This window comes from Podarcis tiliguerta (assembly GCF_965153285.1).
Source record: "Podarcis tiliguerta genome assembly, chromosome: 11".
Taxonomy (NCBI): domain Eukaryota; kingdom Metazoa; phylum Chordata; class Lepidosauria; order Squamata; family Lacertidae; genus Podarcis; species Podarcis tiliguerta.
In genome coordinates this window covers 48,806,867-48,825,282 of record NC_139544.1, presented here as the reverse complement: position 1 = coordinate 48,825,282, position 18,416 = coordinate 48,806,867, and the positions used below count along the sequence as shown (strand labels likewise).

Genomic DNA, 18,416 nt, shown 5'->3' with positions numbered 1-18,416 from the left:
TGCTGGAAGCTTCAGATTATCAATCCTGTCTGTCAGGAGTTTTAGTTGCCATAATAAAAGCCCAGCAGTGATTCGCAGCACTCATATTTTCACTTGTTGTGAGACATTTCCAGAAACTGCAGTTATTTATTTTGTTATTTTTCTTACCCACTAATTGCTGTAAAGTCTTTTGCTGGGGAAATGATTAATGGGAACCGCTACCATTACTTATAGGACAGTGAATATTACAACTCCTTGAAATGGATCCTGGAAAACGACCCCACAGAGCTGGATCTCATGTTTTGCATAGATGAAGAAAACTTTGGGCAGGTATGTGAGAGTTGTTCCAATTACTGCATTTGTTCTTTTGAGATGTTGGCCTGTGGTATGTATTCAGCATCACATAAGCCATTGAAGAGCATACCTCACCCCAGGGATGGCCACCCAGATGTGTGACAATGGCCTCAATGTGTAAACTCGAGGCTGATAATATCAGTAGCAATTTTTGAGAGAACATTTTAAAACTGCTAGCCAGAAGATACTTAACAATTCCTCAGTGACCACCGTTGCAGTTGGTTAAGACTGTTGATGGGCTCCCAAATGAGACAATGTGCAGTCCTTATTGGGGAAAGATGTTAGGATTGCAACCAAGGGAAAATGCTTTAATCTTGGCATCTGAGAATGGCAAAGCATCTTCCAGATTTTCCAATGAAGGCCTTTTGTAGAAGACCAGAATGAATAATGGGTGTGTAGCAAGTCGAATGGTTTTATATTACTTTTGCCTTGCTTTGACACTGCATTTTCCAAATAATGAATGTCTTCTAGTTCCTTCAAGATACCATCAGATTTTTTTCAAAGGATTCCAAGAACTAAGCACAGCAATCTCAAAAAAAATGTTGCTTTTGGATGGAGTAGACTTCAGCAGAAATACAGCCAGTCCCAAGTATTGTTGGAGGCCCCTGTTGCCAGTGTGGGAATGATATATAGAAATGATGTGAGATAGTGATAGCGAGAACGACTTAATGGTGTCTCACGAGCTTCTGGTTGGCCACTGTGAGAACAGAAGCAGTAGAACTAGTTGAGTCATGGCCTGATCCAGCTGGGGATGTTCTTGTGTTCTTATGGCAGAAGTGACATATTTTGCTGTCTTGTGTCAAGAGACAATTAGGAGCCCTGATTCCTATACCCTTGTGTTCTGGCCCATACTGTGTGGTTGAGGTCTTGGTTTGTTCAGTTCACCAGGTTCTTGATAATGGAAATCTATTATTTTATATTTGACTTTAAGTGTTTTAAAAGTTAAAACAGCAATTCTGAATATTTAAATCTGAGTTTTCCCCCCATCATGATTCAGACAACCATAACATAACATAGTGCATTCGAAGTCTGTGTTTGCTTGCTTTTTGCTTCGGCTTCAACAGTTTCTCATTTTACTTTCTTACCACCGGGGAGCTGAGAGCTTCGCACAAAGGGATTCTTGTTGAGAGAAGCGATGTGCAATTTAGGAGACAAAAGTCATAACAACTTGTAAAGGTTTTGCAAAATTAGAACTGTGTTGTCGGGTGCGATAGTTGTGGCAGTGTACACAGTACAATGACTATACAATGAGTTGAATAGTCTACAACTCATTCACTCCAGAAAAATTCAGCTGGCTTTAATGCAGAACTAATTTGAAGTAAATAGGTTGTGAATTGCAATCGCCTGCAGGTCTTGGGCAGGTGCATTATAGGAGACCTAGTGAAATGTACCCTCAAACGTGGCCTTAAAGATGGTTTGCTGCTACCTGAGCAGTTGCTTGCCACACCTTCTTCCTAATTACCGTATTTTTCTGTGTATAGGTTTTTCCCCTAAAAAAAATGTCAAAAATTAGGGGGTGTCTTATACACGGGGGTGTCTTATAGACGGAAAAATACGATGCTCTCTAGCATTACCCTCCTTTCTTTCTTTTCCATTGCCCTGGGAAGATGGACAGAGACACAAGATAATTGGAATCTGTCCTTGGCTCTCCTATGTGTCATCGTCCTTTTCCCTTTCTGCTTAAAGAAATGCTCTTTCAAACGTCTCATTTGTTCTGTCTTTGCTGCTCTCTCTCCTCCAGATAACAGTTCTGGGGCTTTGATTCTTGCATGTGGTTTCTCCAGGCTAATTATTGCTAAGCATTTGCCCCATTAGGCTTTGCTTTCTTTCAGTCTGCTGCTTCCTCTTTAATTATCTGTAAATTTTTGCACATCGTTTGTCTTTCATGTTTCTTAAGTGGCTCTTGCGTTGGGGGAGGGGGTAATAATAATGAATGAGTTAGGAGCAGTGCGTGGCATTGGTGCTCAGGTTTATTCTAAGCTTTTTGCCATGTGGTGTTCCTCCTCTTCGCAGACAATGTTCTGGTAGCAAGTGTTCATACAGGCAGTACCCAAATATATTTGGGGGGTTATTATTTCTTTTAGAAACCAATCCATGTGTTCTTCTTCATTCTAATGCATTTGACATTCTGTTCTATCCATTTTGACCATGCATTTGGGTGTGCGAGAGAGCACCTCTTTTTTTGTTTGGGGGGTGGGGTGTTGCTAAAAATTTATTTATCAGATTTCCAGCAAGTGTTTAAACTCCAAACATTGCTGCCCTGCAATCTCCATTCATTTCAAGAGGTTATAGTACTGCAGGCTTGACACCAGTGTGGTGTCGCAACCAGAGTGTTGGATTGAGACTTAGGCGACACGGGTTGGAATCCCCACTCTTCCATGCAGCTTGCATGGGCCAATCATTTTATCTCAGCCTAACAGACCTCATAGGGTTTTTTGTGAAGATAAAACCCAGAGGGTTTTACTCCACCTTGAGCTACTTGGAGGAAATGTGAGCGGTCAATGTCACAACTAAATAATAAATAAAAGCAAATGTTATCCCAAAGCTGGGTAAGCCCTCGATTGTAGCTTTGCACAGGTGAGGCAGGCAATAAATAAATTGAGAGTGGGTTTCCTCCACTCTCCTCCATTTGTTTATTTATTTCTCCCCCCCCCCCAAAAAAAAACTACAATTGTGTAAGCAAAATAAACATAAGATATGAGTTACCTGTACTAGGATTCTGGCATCCAAACACCACTGTAGATTAGCCAGTTTTGGAAAAGTTATAGAGTGCCACCAATGGGTACCAGAAGTGACCATCGTTTCCTACATATGTAGGACATATGTATCACAACATTAATATGAGCATGACATTAAAAATTCCCAACTGTTAATGTGATGAAAACACAATTTACCCAATGTTTCATGAGAGGGAGGGGTATTCCTTCTCCTGGCCATTACCAGCATCAGATATGATTCATCATAGAGCACGCTTCATGAATATATCCCAAGTTTTTAGGAGGACATGAGTGCTTTGTTTCCGCTATAGATGAAAGGAGGCTCATCTGTTTCTCCCTTCACTTTTATCACACTTGATCTAGTCTAAATGCCGGTCTGAATTTGTATCAGGTCATCCAGGAATTGCAAATCATTGTGGGATTTTCCAGATTCAGTATTCTGCAGCTCAGAATAACTAGGTTATCAGCTTTAGATCACTCCTCTGTGCTTCCTATAATGTAAATATTGCAAGAACTTCTCTAGTTTAATGTTTTCTTTTCTCCGATTCTACTTTGGAATTATTATGCTGAAGCAATGCATATCCGAAATGAAAATCAGCACTAGCCTTGCGGGAAAGATATATGAGCAACAACTAATTTGGTTAATGGGTTTTCCATTTAAAAGCGATATGGATTCCCCCCCCCCCCAAAAAAAAAATTAAATGTTGCTGGTAAAGAGTGCCAAGCACATTTCTCCATAAAAATTACTCCAAATCATTAAGTATGAAGTATATATTTCATCTTGGAAACATCCTTAAGGCTCATTTCATGTATTTATTTATCTGATCACAAGGTGGTTCACAACATAAAAATACAAAATGAGAACACAAAATATGTAATAAGAACAAGAACAAACCGCACCCACAGACACATTTAAAAGAACACAGAATGCTAATCAGCTAAAGGCCTGGTTAAAGAGAAATGTTTTTGCTTGGCTCGTAAAAATATGTAATGAAAGGGGACATTTGTAATTACATATGTAATTACATAGGGGACATTTTTCAGCCTGAGGACCACATTCTTTCAAGGGTGACCTTCTGAGGGTGGTCTGGAGGCCCAAGGTCAGGAGGAACAGATGCAACTCTTGACCTGTCCAGTAGGCTATATCTCAGCCTTACAAAAGTCAAAAGCTTCTTATCCACAAAAAACCAACACATATCGCCATCTTCTATGCAGGAAACCAAGAGTAATTTTCACAGTTGAAAGGGCACATCCAACTAGGTAGAGTCTAGGGCTGGGCAATATCTAGTTTTCAATATCGCAATATATCACCAGATAAACATTTCTGTATACGGATATATCACAATGTTGGGAATGAGGATGGAGCCACGTAGAGGCATTGGCTGACCTCACAGTTTTCCCCACATTGTGATTTTTACATAGCGCACACATGCGCACACACACATCATGGTTTGCAATATATTGCCAGGTCAAAAATTACGAAACCAACATCACAATATGGACTTCAAACCGGTTTTGGATGATATATTGAAGCACTCGAGGAGAACTAGGCCTGAGGTCCCCATCCCTGTGTTACACAGTGGCAAACTCAGGTTTGCCATCTGATGCATATTCCAACATGTGAGCTGCAGTCCATCTCAGCTGCCTGGCAAACATTCACCGGTCTTATTCATATGTTTGTAAACACATTTTCCCATATGCATGCCTTCAAGCAGAGGTAGATAACATGTTGCCCTCCAAGGTGTTATTAGATTCTCATCAGTCCCAGCTGATCACCATTGGTCATGTTGGACCGATGGACCAAGCTGTAGTCCAACAATCTAGAGGACACGCCGTTGACTATCTGTGTGATATATCTAAAATGTTATGTGTGAAATGGCTCTCCCACTCCCTGCATTATATTACGTAAACTTCTTGAATGGAGAATCTGTCTTTTCCTCCTTAACGTTCGTTACTCTGCAAGGCTGCCAGGTGTATATTGGTGGGAATAAATAGATATGGACCTGCCTTGTGTTTAGGAGCCTTTGACAGCAGGAGGCCTCGCGATCACTAAATGGGGATTTATTTATTTATGGGATGCTCGAGCCGTTCTGCAAGAGCCAATTCCATGGGTACCGTTGATGCTTTTTATCCTGGGACTATTAGAGAGCAGCTGTGTCGAGTCTTCTGAAGAGATGCCAAACAGCACATGAAGAGGCATCCCTAAAGCTGCCTTCTAAGTCCCTGCTGAACACTATCAAATTCTTTATAACTGAGCAGATGACACGCCAATCTGCCTTCCCTTGAATTTGCTAATGAAATCGTGGTGCTGAATTCTGATTTATCCATTACTTCACATCCATTTGTCCTCCTCGAGGTCATCCTTAAGCATAAAACATTTTGACCAGCAAAACACAACCCTCCATAGACATTATAAATTCAGAGAGCTTGTTCATTAAAATGTAATAAATTTGTGCCTGAAAGCTGTAGCAATACTTTTCCACACACATCTCCTTATAGCTAATGCATTTTTTGTTTTGTTTTGTTTACAGACATATCAAGTTGACTTGAAGCCGAATGGATCAGAAATCACGGTCACAAATGAAAACAAAAGGGAATACATTGAGTATGTATGTGTGTGTGTGTCTATGCACTCAATGTGGTGTTTAACAGCCGTAGCAGTTTAGCTATTCAAACTGGACTTCAAAGATAATAATAATATAATAATAATTTATACTCCACCCATCTGGCTGATTTTCCCCAGCCACTCTGGGCGGCTCCCAATCAAGTGTTAAAAACAATACAGCATTAAATATTAAAAACTTCCCTAAACAGGGCTGCCTTCAGATGTCTTTTTAAGATAAGATAGCTGCTTCTTTCCTTGACATCTGATGGGAGGGTGTTCCATAGGGCGGGCGCCACTACCAAGAAGGCCTTTGCCTTTATTTTATTTTTAAATAAAAAGCAACCAATGGGAGATGTACGGAGGAGCAGAAGAAACGTTGTTACGGGAAAATCAGCTTTTTTTGTGGAGTAGCGGACAGCTAGCCGCACTCCAGATTGAAGCCTTCCAAAATGGAAAGAATGACCCGGAACTCTGCATAACATCTTGTTTGGTCCTTCCTCTAAAATACAGACATGTTAAATGAAGGTAAAGGTAAAGGTACCCCTGCCCGTACGGGCCAGTCTTGACAGACTCTAGGGTTGTGCGCCCATCTCACTCAAAGAGGCCAAGGGCCAGCGCTGTCCGAAGACACTTCCGGGTCACGTGGCCAGCGTGACATCGCTGCTCTGGCGAGCCAGAGCCGCACACGGAAACGCTGTTTACCTTCCCGCTAGTATGCGGTCCCTATTTATCTACTTGCACCCGGGGGTGCTTTCGAACTGCTAGGTTGGCAGGCGCTGGGACCGAACAGCGGGAGCGCACCCCGCTGCGGGGATTCGAACCGCCGACCTTTCGATCGGCAAGCCCTAGGCACTGAGGCTTTAACCCACAGCGCCACCCGCGTCCCTTTAAATGAAGGGAGGCACCAAATTCCCAATGGGTTTTTTTTTGATGGAGAGATTAATCTTCTTTCAGCCAAATAATGGTAAAACAGACTACAATCTCCATAGGAACCGCAAGATTAACTTCATGCCATCTCTGCATGGCATACCTCTTAATATGGAAAGGGCATATCTGAAGCACTTTGAAGCATGTGCGCGCAAAGCTATTTAAATGTCAGGTGAAACAGAGTTTCCTTTGAATTACTCTTTTATGCTCATCAGTAATTTTCCTCCTCCACCATCTCATTGGTTTCCCAAAGGAAATCTGAGAAATTAATGAAGAGACACACATATTCATGAGCTCAGCAAATGATATCAGCGCTGCAGCTGAAATGCGAAGGATTGTGTTTGCCTCATTTGTTCTGTTTACATTTTTTCTTAGTTTGATGAAAGATTACTGGAGCCGTAAATGGGAAGGCAGAAAAGCATTAGGGTAGTTAAGAAATTTAAACGATCTCTCTTATTCCTCCTAATGAAAGTGCTATTTTTTCCCCTCTCTCTTTGTGTACTGCAGCTTAGTCATCCAGTGGAGGTTTGTCAACCGGGTTCAGAAGCAAATGAATGCATTTCTGGAGGTAAGTTCCTTCAGTAAACCTCCTTCTGTTTTGCTGTGTGGTCTGCATTTATTGGAGCAGGGCAGCCAGACTTTGGTGGCCTTCAGATAAGCAGCAAACTATGCCAGAGATACAACACAGAAAGCAATCATGGCCCGATTAAGACAGGCTGAGGCCCTAAGCAATGTCAGGTTTAAGAGACCACGTCACATTACTCCCCAAAAGGTGTGTTATTCTAACAGAATGGACCACGAAAATACAAATAATATATTTATATATATATTTGCACATATGCTGATACAAAGGCGAGGATGCAACAGAAAACAAACTACAAGTGTATCTTGCAAGAAGCCTACTTGCAAATTAAATATCTTTATAAGAAAATGCCCAATGATTTTTAGCATATATGAAAACTATATTCTAGTGATTTCTACAGACGTATAAACACAACATGGCAAAGAGTTGTGTAGCCATTCAATATATTTTTGTCACATCAGAACGATAATGTCTGTTTTCCCTGTTTCCTTCTTTTGTTTTGTTTTGTTTTACTTTACCAAAAGTAAAATTTGCATTCATTGCACTGTCCACTTTTATCTCTGCCCCCCACACCTCAGACATGTAACCCCCAGAAAAGGAGGGTTGCCCAGAAGCGAATCTGCCCCTCAGGCAGAAAAAAGGTACCCCACCACTGCTTTTATACTAAGAAATAAGTAAGCTGCTTAGGTCTTAGAGGAAACACAAAGTTTCTAACTTAAAAGCTGTTTGTTGTAGCTTTCGTCTTGAATGAATTGTTTTCTCATGTACCTGCAACTGAAAAACCTGAGACTCTGCCTTGTTTAATGGAGGAACCTTGTTATTCATTCGGTATGTATTTGTGCTTTTCAGGGTTTCACAGAGCTCCTGCCTACTGACCTGATTAAGATTTTTGATGAAAATGAGCTGGAGGTTAGTTGCCTTGCATTCTTACAACGGCATCAGAAAGCTAGCTATATTATTTTTATTTGGTGCAAATAATAAATAAATGTGGACAGGAACCCTGCAAGGATCCATCAGCAAGCCCTTGGATTAAGAATTTGTGGGGGGAAATCTTGATAATGTATGGGTGTGTTTTCAGAGGCTTCAGTCCAGCTACACACCAGTGTAAGTTAATTTTCCAGGCTTTGTAAGAATCAAGACAATAGTATTTGATGAGTATGACTCCATATGTATCTTGCTGATAGAAATTCTGCAAGAACTATGGCAGAAGGGTGATCTTCTGCATGTATCTTGATAAGCGTGTTAAACCTATGGCAACTACTTGCAGTGTAGCAGCTGATACCCATCTCTCAAAAACTTCATTCGTTCCTCCACAGTTGCTAATGTGTGGCCTTGGCGATGTTGATGTCAACGACTGGAGACAGCACACCATCTACAAGAACGGATATTGTCCAAACCATCCTGTCATTCAGTGGTACTGGAAGGTAACGCTGTAATTCTCAGTATAAACTGTTGCCTTCTTTCTTAACTTTGATTCTGTCCTCTAACCAACTGTTGACCTCTGGCCACTTCTTAAAATGTGCATGACAGTTCGTGGAAAGACCTCTCTGCCTGTTTCTCAGATTGCACTATCGGTGGCAACACTGGGGTTTTTTGGCTGTGCCCCCGTAAGTTTCCACAACTGTCTTGTTTTATAGGCTGTTCTGCTGATGGACGCTGAGAAACGTATCCGGCTATTGCAATTTGTAACTGGGACGTCAAGAGTGCCTATGAATGGATTTGCTGAACTTTACGGTGAGTTAAACCAAGTGCGTCCTGATTGCTGTCTTTGCAGAACATCTTGTCAAAAGCTAATGCAAACCCTGAACAGCCAAGTTTATGCTTCCACCGACCTTTCTAAGTTTGTCGGCACCTCTTTTTTGCCAGAGTCTAGGTTGTTGCTTGTCAGTGGGGTCACAACAGGATGAGCATTTTGCCACTTTGTGTGACACACACATATTGCAGCCAGGGAAAAACCTGTAACCCTGCCCAGCAAGAGTGCACACCTTCCTAGAGTCACTGGTGTGTAGACCATAACAGGTTGCAACATTTGCAAGGAGCATCTTGCAAAGACACTCTTTCACATTCATGTGCTTTTTTACCCTTGATCCAGGTTCAAATGGTCCTCAGCTGTTTACAATAGAGCAATGGGGAAGCCCTGAGAAGTTACCCAGAGCTCATACATGGTAAGTCACAAACAAGGGGCATTAAGTCATTTACAGTGATGAAATTTGACATACTAGCTACTTTTAGCTGTGTGTGAGGTTGGGATTATTTTTCTTACATTAGGCTTGCACATTAATACATTAATGAGTGCAAAAAGCAAATATGAATGATATTGCCATACAACCCTGGCTTCATCTGAGCTGATTCCTTGGGGGGTTCAGAAAGGAACCTAAGCCAAGCTGCCATCTGAGAGAGATGTGGCTTTGACTTGCAAATATTCATTTACCGTATTTTTCGCTCTAGGACGCACTTTTTCCCCACCAAAAATGAAGGGGAAATGTGTGTGCGTCCTATGGAGCGAATGCAGGCTCCTTGGCTTCAGCGATAGCAACGTGTAGCCTCCGAAGCACAGAGGGAGTGTTCCCTCCGTGCTCCGGAGGCTTCGCGTTGCTTTTGCTGAAGCCTGGATAGTGAGAGGGTTCAGTGCACACCGACCCCTCTCACTCTCCAGGCTTCAGGGATAGCCGCCTGAAACCTTCAGAGCGCAGCACGAGTTCCCACTGCATTCCGGAGGCTTCAGGTTCCTTTCACTGAAGCCAGGAGAGTCTTGCTCTCCCAGCTTCAGCAAAAAGAACCCCAAACCTGCAGAGCACAGCGGGAACTCACGCTGTGCTCCGAAGGCTTCAGGGATCATTGAGGCTGGCGGTGGGGGAAAGCAGCGCTTCCCCCCGCCAGCCCCAAAGAGCAGGTAGAAAGGAACCCAAAGCCTCCAGAGCCCAGCGGGAACTCCCACCGCGCTCCGGAGGCTTTGGGTGAACGCACTTGAACGCACAGACTGCACCTTGTTTTAGAGGGGGAGAACAAGAAAAAAAAATATCCCCCTCTTTGCACAGCACCCCTTCAGCGAAGCAGCAGGAGAAATGGAAGGGGCTCCGTTTCTCCTGCCGCTTTGCAGAAGGGACGCTGAGCAGAGAGGGGGAGATTTTTTCTTCTTGTTGTTCTCCCCCTCTAAAACAAGGTGCATCCTATGGTCCGGCGTCCTATAGAGCGAAAAATACGGTAGTTCAGAAAGAAGAATAACAAGGAATTTCAAATATGTTGTTGGAGTTAAGAATCCCAAGGCATCCTTTAAAAAGCAACAATGAAAGTGCTATTTGTTCCCACAGGTCCTCTTCCTTAGTGTTGCCACCTGAAAAATGCATGCAGATTTGAAATTAACAGGACATTATAATGACACCTTCTCTCCCCTCTTCCCATTTCAGCTTTAATCGCCTTGACTTACCTCCGTACGACTCTTTTGAAGAATTACGAGAAAAGCTTCTTATGGCTGTTGAAAACGCTCAAGGATTCGAAGGGGTGGATTAAGACGACGCCTGTTCCTTATTATTACTACTATTGTTGTTATTATTTTTGAAACAAAAGATTCTGTTCACGGAGCAAGTTCAGTGTGCTCTTTTCGATTTGCCTGACAAGACATTCACAAGACCCAGAGGCAGAACAAGTTGCACGGTGGTTGGTTCATGGAGCAAACTCTTGTACAGTGCAGACGTCTAAATTGGAAGTAACTTTCTCTCACCTGTGGATAGTATTTCTGAAATTTCCATGGCAAGTTACCAACTGGTGGATGTGTACTCTTGACTACATTTCAGAAGGACTTGTTCTATTTATGTTGTGCCTCTAGGCAAAAGCCCTTAATAAATGTTTTACATACTTTCTAATGACAATGAATGGAATTAATCCTTTTACAGGTAGAGTATTACAGCTCATGTTTACTTTCTAAAAATGATTTAAGACATTTTCAAATTTTATTTCAATACAATTAAACAAAAAGAAGCATATACTGGAAAAAAAATGAGCTTACTTCTTTTCCTCATAATTTGTCTATAGACTTGATGCCTGTGGCATTTTAGTTTCAAAAGTACCTCTATCCCCCGTTATTTTTGTTGTTCAGCCTCGTGTCCCCCATCTTTTGGAATCCTAGGAGCAACGTTTTTATAAGGAATTTTCTGCAAATTGGAAGTATTATCAGAATATACCTAATGCCTTTTAATTACACGCATTGAGCTTTCACAGACAACGGAGAGAAAAACAGTGATTCGGATGTAAAGTATTTTATACAAATCAACAGAATATTTACAAGAGGATCGTAACACAGCATGCCAAATCTCTCATTCAATAAGGAAATTGTTTCATTATTCTTTAATAATATTGATATGTATTATATAGCTCTTTTGGTGATGGAGATGGCATTATTGTCTTGGGGGGGTTATGCTTAATCCTGCTGCTTACCTTTGTACAGTGACTGTTTAATTCTCTACTCTTTGCAATGGAGGCATTCTGAACTAATCCTGGCAACGGCTTGATTTGGACAAAGGCTGTGAAGACCAGATCCACACAAACTCCTGTTTCTATACATTTGCTATTGGTCTCTAAATGAGGACATATATTTTCCCCCCTTTATTTTTAACTGCACCAATTCTAGAAGCACTTTATTGTATCACATTGGAGCTCATTTCTTTCTCCCTATCTTTTTTTTTTAAATGAAATCATAAACATTAATGTGACGATATACCTTCTCACTGACCCCCTGTCTTTTTGGTGCAATAATTTTCAGTTGCGAATTTGGATGAAGCTGACAAAGTGAAACAAAACCTACAGAGCTGAATCTGCAGACACTAATTGTATTTTGAGGGGCTGGGTGTTCAGCTTTTTTTTGTTTTTGTTTCTTCCCCTTGACCAAGATTTATTTAATATATACAGTTATCTAGTCAGTTTTGTAATCTATGACATGTTGCATGATTAAACGATAATGCTTGACTTGTAACTGTTATGTACTAGATTAAAGGGGGAAAGAGCAGGTATGGTACCTGTGGTCCACTTAAAAGGGAACGGTAGCAGAACTAATCGGATAAATCACATTGGCTGGTTTTAGTCAGCCCACCCAAGTCAAAACTGGCAAATGAGCTGCTATCCAGCTAAGGGAGGAAGTCCTATTGAACATAGTGGGATTCGCTTCTGAGTAAGCATGCGATGAACTGAGATACTAGGGCATTTCCACAGGTGAGGTGATCTTCAACTGATATCTGATGCAACTATAAAAGATGACAGCACTCTTGTTTTTCTATTCATCCATCCTGTCTTCCTGCCTCTTCTCTCCCCTCTGTTTTATCTACTCCATCTTTATCCTTTCCTTAAAACAAGAAAATGGGTAATTTGTTTCTAGTGAAACCCAGCTTAGATCATAACCCGCTTCTAACTCAGAAGAGTGTAAAGCTAATTGGCATTTTCCTCATGCATTCTGCCCCTTCAACTACTGGAAGACAATGTCACCAGAAAGATAGAAAGTATTTTATTTTTTTCCATTTTCAGCTATTTTTCTTTTTCAATTTTGTTTTTGGGTCCTCTCCTTTAATTCAGCTTTGTACTAGATTTCCAGCCATGCGCAAAATCTGTGTTGGGGTGGTGGGGTGGTCAAACTAAATTCTACTCAAGAGCAGACCCTTTGAAATGAATGTGTTCAAAGTTAGTCATGCCCATTATTACTTTTTCACTATTGAGTATGGCTAACATTGAATATAACCCATAAAAATATGAGCTTTAGTTCTGGATACCATGTAGCAAACTTCAATAATAAACAATAACGGTAAATTTAAGCAGTTCTTTGCTCTGTTTGGGGGCTAAAACATAAGGAGACCACAATTTTGAAATTCAGGACATAAACATGAATTGGAAACCAGATTTACAGAATGTAAAGTATAATTGTTGTCTTGGCCGGGCTGCTAATAACAAATGACTACCAATCTTTACATTTGGATCAAAGTAGGGAACATTTTAAAGTCTTAGGGGCCATATTACCTAACGGGCAACTCTCACAAGAGCCACATGTCATTGGTGGTGGGAAAATGGAAGTGGTTGCTTTCTTTGTACAGTAACCATACTGTACAAAGCCAGCCATACTCACTTCTCTCCACCCATCCAGACAAGTGTGTGTGTGATGGTAGCCTATGTAGCCTGTGTGTCAGGGACTGGTGAGGAGTGGTGGGAGGAGGACAGGGAAGATGAGGACTTAGACCCTGAGTCCTGGTGGTGGGACAATAGGGAAGAGGCTGGGGAAAGGATGAGCTGAGAGGTGGCAGAAGCAGGAGGTTGGAGTCATCAAGCAAGGTCAAAAGAAGGAGGCCCTTACAGGACAGTCTCAATCCTGCTGGCTCTCCTCCTCTCAGGCCCCGCTCTGGGAGAGTCCTACCTGTTGCTGAGCAATGGACTAGGCAAGCCCAGAGGAGGAGCTCCTCCCCTACGTTGCAGACACTGTTTGGGAAGGCTCCAGAGTGAGAAGCTAGAGGGGAGCTCAGTTTGCAGCAACATCTGAAGCTGAAGGAGTCCAGCCAGGGAGACCACGCCGTGCTACTTTCTGTGAATGAAAGTCAACTGCATTTCAAGCCCCCAGCCTTTTCCTGACCTGCAGAGGCCCAGAACCTTCCTATCAGCTCTCAAAACACTGTGGAGAGTCCCAGGACAGAGAAGCCCAGTGGGCCACATCTAGCCTGAGTTTATTATTCCTTTGACATAGAGGCAAGCCTACCCATTGTGTAATGCGTGTCTCTTGTCAGGTAGGTTATCGGCACCTCACTTCCTTTCAATTTTCCCCATCTCCATGGACCCAATTTTGATAAGTTGGGCCCACTGCCCTTGCCCCCTAGTTTGGCCCTGTAGCAATGTGGCGTCTCACTCACTTGATCACATGATGGTTGAGGGATGTTGCTTCCAGTTGACAGAAAAGAGCAGGGTGGTGAAGGGAGGAAGCAAACCTCACAAATAGCTTATGAAGTCAAAGGAACTATTTAAAATTAAACTATGACATATTTTCAAATCAAGCGCTTAAAAAGGGAGAGGGGCAGATCACCCCTAAACAGAGGGAACATTTTGGCACATAGGGAAAGAGCAACTATCTAGCACGGTTATGATCAGGAGGGAGGGGAGTAGCTGTGTTTGATTGCGGAATTATATCAACAAACAGGAGTTTGCTAGCATCCTTCCTGTTCTATTCCCTAACAAAGGATTATACAGTTACACAATCAAATTGTCAAGTGGGCTAAGTCATTGCCCCCCAATATCACCCAGTACCCTACACCGGGGTCTTCTGGCATAAATTTGCAGAGTAACCTTCCAGGAGATCAAGTGAAGGTGGTGGTGTTATTTTCCCATTCCCGTAAGTTTAACAATGGCAAGCCACTTTGGAAATTAAATCTCTTCCTTCCAAATTGCTAATTCACTAATTTCTTAGCCACAGTGCTCCTCGCCTGTAAAATACGAGTATTAATTGGTTGCCTTTGGGAGCTGTACCAGCTCCTTTGAGTTTTGTGTTAGAAAGACCGACTCGGGTGTAGGCTTGTATTTGTAAATACAGTGGATGAGTCACGCAGCGCAGTACGTAATTGACTCTGCTGTACACTCGCCCCCATTATTGTACACGTGCCTCTAATTGGTGGTTTAAAAAATTAAGAAGTAGATCCCTGAAGCCTGAGGTGTTCCTAGCCAGCTACTTTTGTGAAATGACCCTGGATCTTATGGTGTGGTTTGGAGAGAGTACAAACAGAGCAAAGTGTTAGGATGCACTGCCATAAAGACAGGCGTTCTGATCTTGCTAGAGACTGTTCCTCTGTGACCTTCCATTATGTTTGCTCTTTTGTGCTTCCCAAACCTTTTGTTGTGCTTTTTAGTCACTTGTTTCACAGCAGCCCATTTCTGCCATTTTTGCTTGTCGGTCTGCATTATAAGCCTTCAGTGGAAGAAAACTTACAGATGTGGATTTTATTTTATTTTTATTCTGCGGCATGAACGGAGTCTGAAACCTGAGCATATATAGATATGCCTGGGAACTGTAGCAGCAACTGCCAAGGTGCACCTTCTGATTAAAATGGGTGTTTTGAAATGTTTTCAGATTAGTTCCATTGTCACTTTTGCCTGACCAAATCCAGAAAAAAATGTTCCCTTTCATGCAATGTGAAGCCAGTTTTCCAAACAAATCAAAATCCACCTGCTTCTAGATGTCATCCCTATTGGTGGAATTATGCAGCTTTCTGCCTTCCTGATAGTTACCTGCTTGGCCTCAGCTTCATTCCCTGGAAACACTAGTTAAAAGCTCAGGTAGCATGCAAAGGTGAGCAGATGCACTAAGATAACATGAGATTGCTTCCACACCAGTCCCAGAATGTGGTATTGGCTATGAAGAATCATCTGCTTGTGACCCTAGGCTCATAGCAGCATGGTGAAGGTAAATGCATAGCACACCTGTGGCCTCCTTCCCATATAAACCGGAGCTTCTGGTGTTTTGGAGCAGCACATTAAGAGAAAAGTAGCGTTGGAAAGAGGAGCCAATATGGAGAGCAGGCTGAGGACTAGGAGGAGCTGGGCCAGATCCAGGACTGGAGAGTCCTGGGCAAATTGTCCTTGGGGGCAGGGCCCCCTTTTCTTGGTAAGTGGGCCCCCGCGGGCTTACCTGGCCCCAGTGGTCCTGCTCTGGGCAGCACAAGGAAGCTGCTTTGAGCTGCCATTTTAATTTCCCACAAATGACACACAACAACGTTCTTCATATTCCTTACTTGCCCTTCAACCATAAGGTTTCAGGACAGGTTGCAACAGCGCAACATGCAGTTATCAAAAGCCAAACCATCCCAACCAAAGTTGAACAGTATAGACTGAGCAGGAGAGATGGGTCCTACAAAACAAAACACCTTAGAAGAAGTGCATTGTGGGAAATTAAAAGAGTGGGTAGATTCGGCTTCCTGGCATAGGAAGCCTAAAAATAAAGGAGGCAGGCACAGCTGTAGGCCGCCAGGTGCTGCCATAATCCCAGTTGGGAAGCAATCCTTCGTTCTTGCTTATTTATCTTGCAGCCAGTACTGTTCCTGAAGTCTCCCCCCCCCCTTATGTTTTTGAGCTTCATGTATTTGACCATTTGCTGACAAATCAGTAGAGGACGTTGCTGTGAAGGCTAATCACATGCCTCCTTGTCAGAGCCCATTCCTCACCTCATCCCAATATAGCAAACCAACCTAAATGACCTGTTGGTTTTGTTTGTTTTTCCTTTGCACTGTGGCGAGTGAGCATGACTGCAGGAATTCTATCTCAGAAGTCACTGTTTGTTAGCATTCCACCTGTGGAAGAACTTACACGTTGGTGGAGAGATGAGTAGTACAGCCTACCCACCTCTGTTACTACTTTAGTTTTCTGCGAGTAATATGAAAACAAACCAGGATTGTGGTGGTTTGAATGCTCAAATGCAGATGTAAAATTAAAGCTTTTTTAAAAAAAACAAACGGAACAAGTTTGCTTCTCTGAAATTCTTGATGAAAGATGTTGCACTACAAATGAAGTGTACAACCTAGTTGTGTTTCTAAAATCTGGATTATTCCCCAACCAAATATATTATTTATTTTATTTAAGCAGGGTGCAGGGATCGCTCAAAGTAGTTCACAATGTATCATGAACAAAGATCAAATGCAAAAATGCTAAGGGGCCGAGAATCCACATTATAAAACACCCCTAACTAGATAGGCGCCCTTCGTCAACATCAGAATGAAACACCCAAAAATCAGCTACAGTATATCTCGTTTTTCGAACATCACCGTTGATGAACGTTTCAGAACTTGAACACTGTAAACCTGGAAGTAAATGCTTCGGTTTCCGAACATGCCTCGGAAGTCAAACCGGAAACACAGCTTCCGTATTGGAATTTCCATTCTGAGTTTTCAGTTTTCGAACATTTCAGAACTTGAAAGGTCTTCCAGAAAGGATAATGTTGGGAAACTGAGGTACCTACCATAAAATACAATGAAAACTCTTGTTTTAAAATACTGCAATTCGCAACTGAGCAAAAGAAAAGAAAAAACTCTTTTTGACCCACCATATGCCCAATGACATAATTAAACAACCCAATCCAATTAAATTCCCAACCCCATAGTCAACCATAAGCACAGCTTAAAGGTAAAGGGACCCCTGACCATTAGGTCCAGTTGTGGACGACTCTGGGGTTGCGGCGCTCATCTCGCTTTACTGGCTGAGGGAGCCAGCGTACAGCTTCTGGGTCATGTGGCCAGCATGACTAAGCCGCTTCTGGCGAACCAGAGCAGCGCACTTCCCACCGGAGCAGTACCTATTTATCTACATGCTTTCGAACTGCTAGGTTTGCAGGAGCAGGGACCAAACAACGGGAGCTCACCCCGTCGCAGGGATTTGAACCGCCGACCTTCTGATCAGCAAGTCCTAGGCTCAGTGGTTTAACCCACAGCGCCACCCGCGTCCCAAGCACAGCTTAAACTTCAGCTAAAATTGCATTCCACTCAAGCACACATGCACACACAACAACCAAGCACAGAAACCCTACAAACAATGTACTCAAACTTTACTCCTCTAGCACGCAGTTCCGATAATTCTGCATTGCATCCTCAACAGCCCGCTCATGAGACATAGACAAATACTGACATACAAAGCAATACACCCCACCCTCTAAATAAAGCATTCATGCCAAGCAGTCCACTCTGGAGGTGGGGGGTGGCATACAATATACGCTCAATAGCAGGGGTTCACATAGGGGGCAGGAGGAACAGAATCCACCTTTTCCCAACTTCCTAACCACCGGGCAATAATACATCCTCTGTTTTCACACACAGCCCAAAACAAAAGGACAGAATAGAAAACTATTAGATGAATGAGGTGCCTCGTATAAATACCATTCACTGCCGGTTTCTCAACCGAGGAATCCAAAACTACCCCCAAGTAGTACTTCTGGTGCTCTGCTTCACTTCAGATGGATGAGCTGGGTTGCTTCCAGCTGCACCCAAGGGAGACTCAACCAAAAAGGGTAACCAAGGGGGGTTGGAGTGGACAGCTGCCGGGTGTGAGTGAGCTGGAAGCAGAGAGATGCTGCAAGATCTGAGGAGAGAGAGATGCATTGCTGTGTGCCGGCTCTAAAGCTGTTAGGAGCAAGATCTATTGGGGCGCTGATGCTGTGAGGCCCTCCATCTTATGTTCAGGTTGTATAAATGCACAAATAAACCCATATATCCTAAAGACACCACAGTTTCCACTGACCTTCCTTCCAAGT

At 42.7% G+C, this 18,416-nt stretch overlaps 1 protein-coding gene and 1 long non-coding RNA gene across 26 annotated transcripts in view; one reads left to right on the top strand and one right to left on the bottom strand.

Annotated features, from left to right (window-relative positions):
* NEDD4L (NEDD4 like E3 ubiquitin protein ligase) overlaps positions 1-12,134 on the top strand; it is a 255,657-nt gene extending 243,523 nt beyond the window's left edge. For 23 of the 25 annotated variants that reach the window (XM_083402672.1, XM_083402667.1, XM_083402666.1 and 20 more), the window contains 8 exons: positions 214-309; positions 5,582-5,655; positions 7,090-7,150; positions 8,015-8,074; positions 8,482-8,589; positions 8,803-8,899; positions 9,258-9,330; positions 10,573-12,134. In XM_083402672.1, coding sequence (XP_083258798.1) covers positions 214-309; positions 5,582-5,655; positions 7,090-7,150; positions 8,015-8,074; positions 8,482-8,589; positions 8,803-8,899; positions 9,258-9,330; positions 10,573-10,675 — 672 coding nt within the window. In that variant the 3' untranslated portion in view covers positions 10,676-12,134. The remainder of the gene's footprint in view (positions 1-213; positions 310-5,581; positions 5,656-7,089; positions 7,151-8,014; positions 8,075-8,481; positions 8,590-8,802; positions 8,900-9,257; positions 9,331-10,572) is intronic. The other 2 variants (XM_083402676.1, XM_083402665.1) reach the window with 1 other exon arrangement.
* A 1,092-nt stretch (positions 12,135-13,226) lies between these two features.
* Positions 13,227-17,303, bottom strand: LOC310659609. The gene is made up of 2 exons (XR_014502859.1): positions 14,684-17,303; positions 13,227-14,638 (listed from the first exon to the last, which is right to left on the bottom strand). It is a non-coding gene; the product is annotated as an uncharacterized lncRNA (long non-coding RNA).
* Between the last annotated feature and the right edge of the window lie 1,113 nt (positions 17,304-18,416).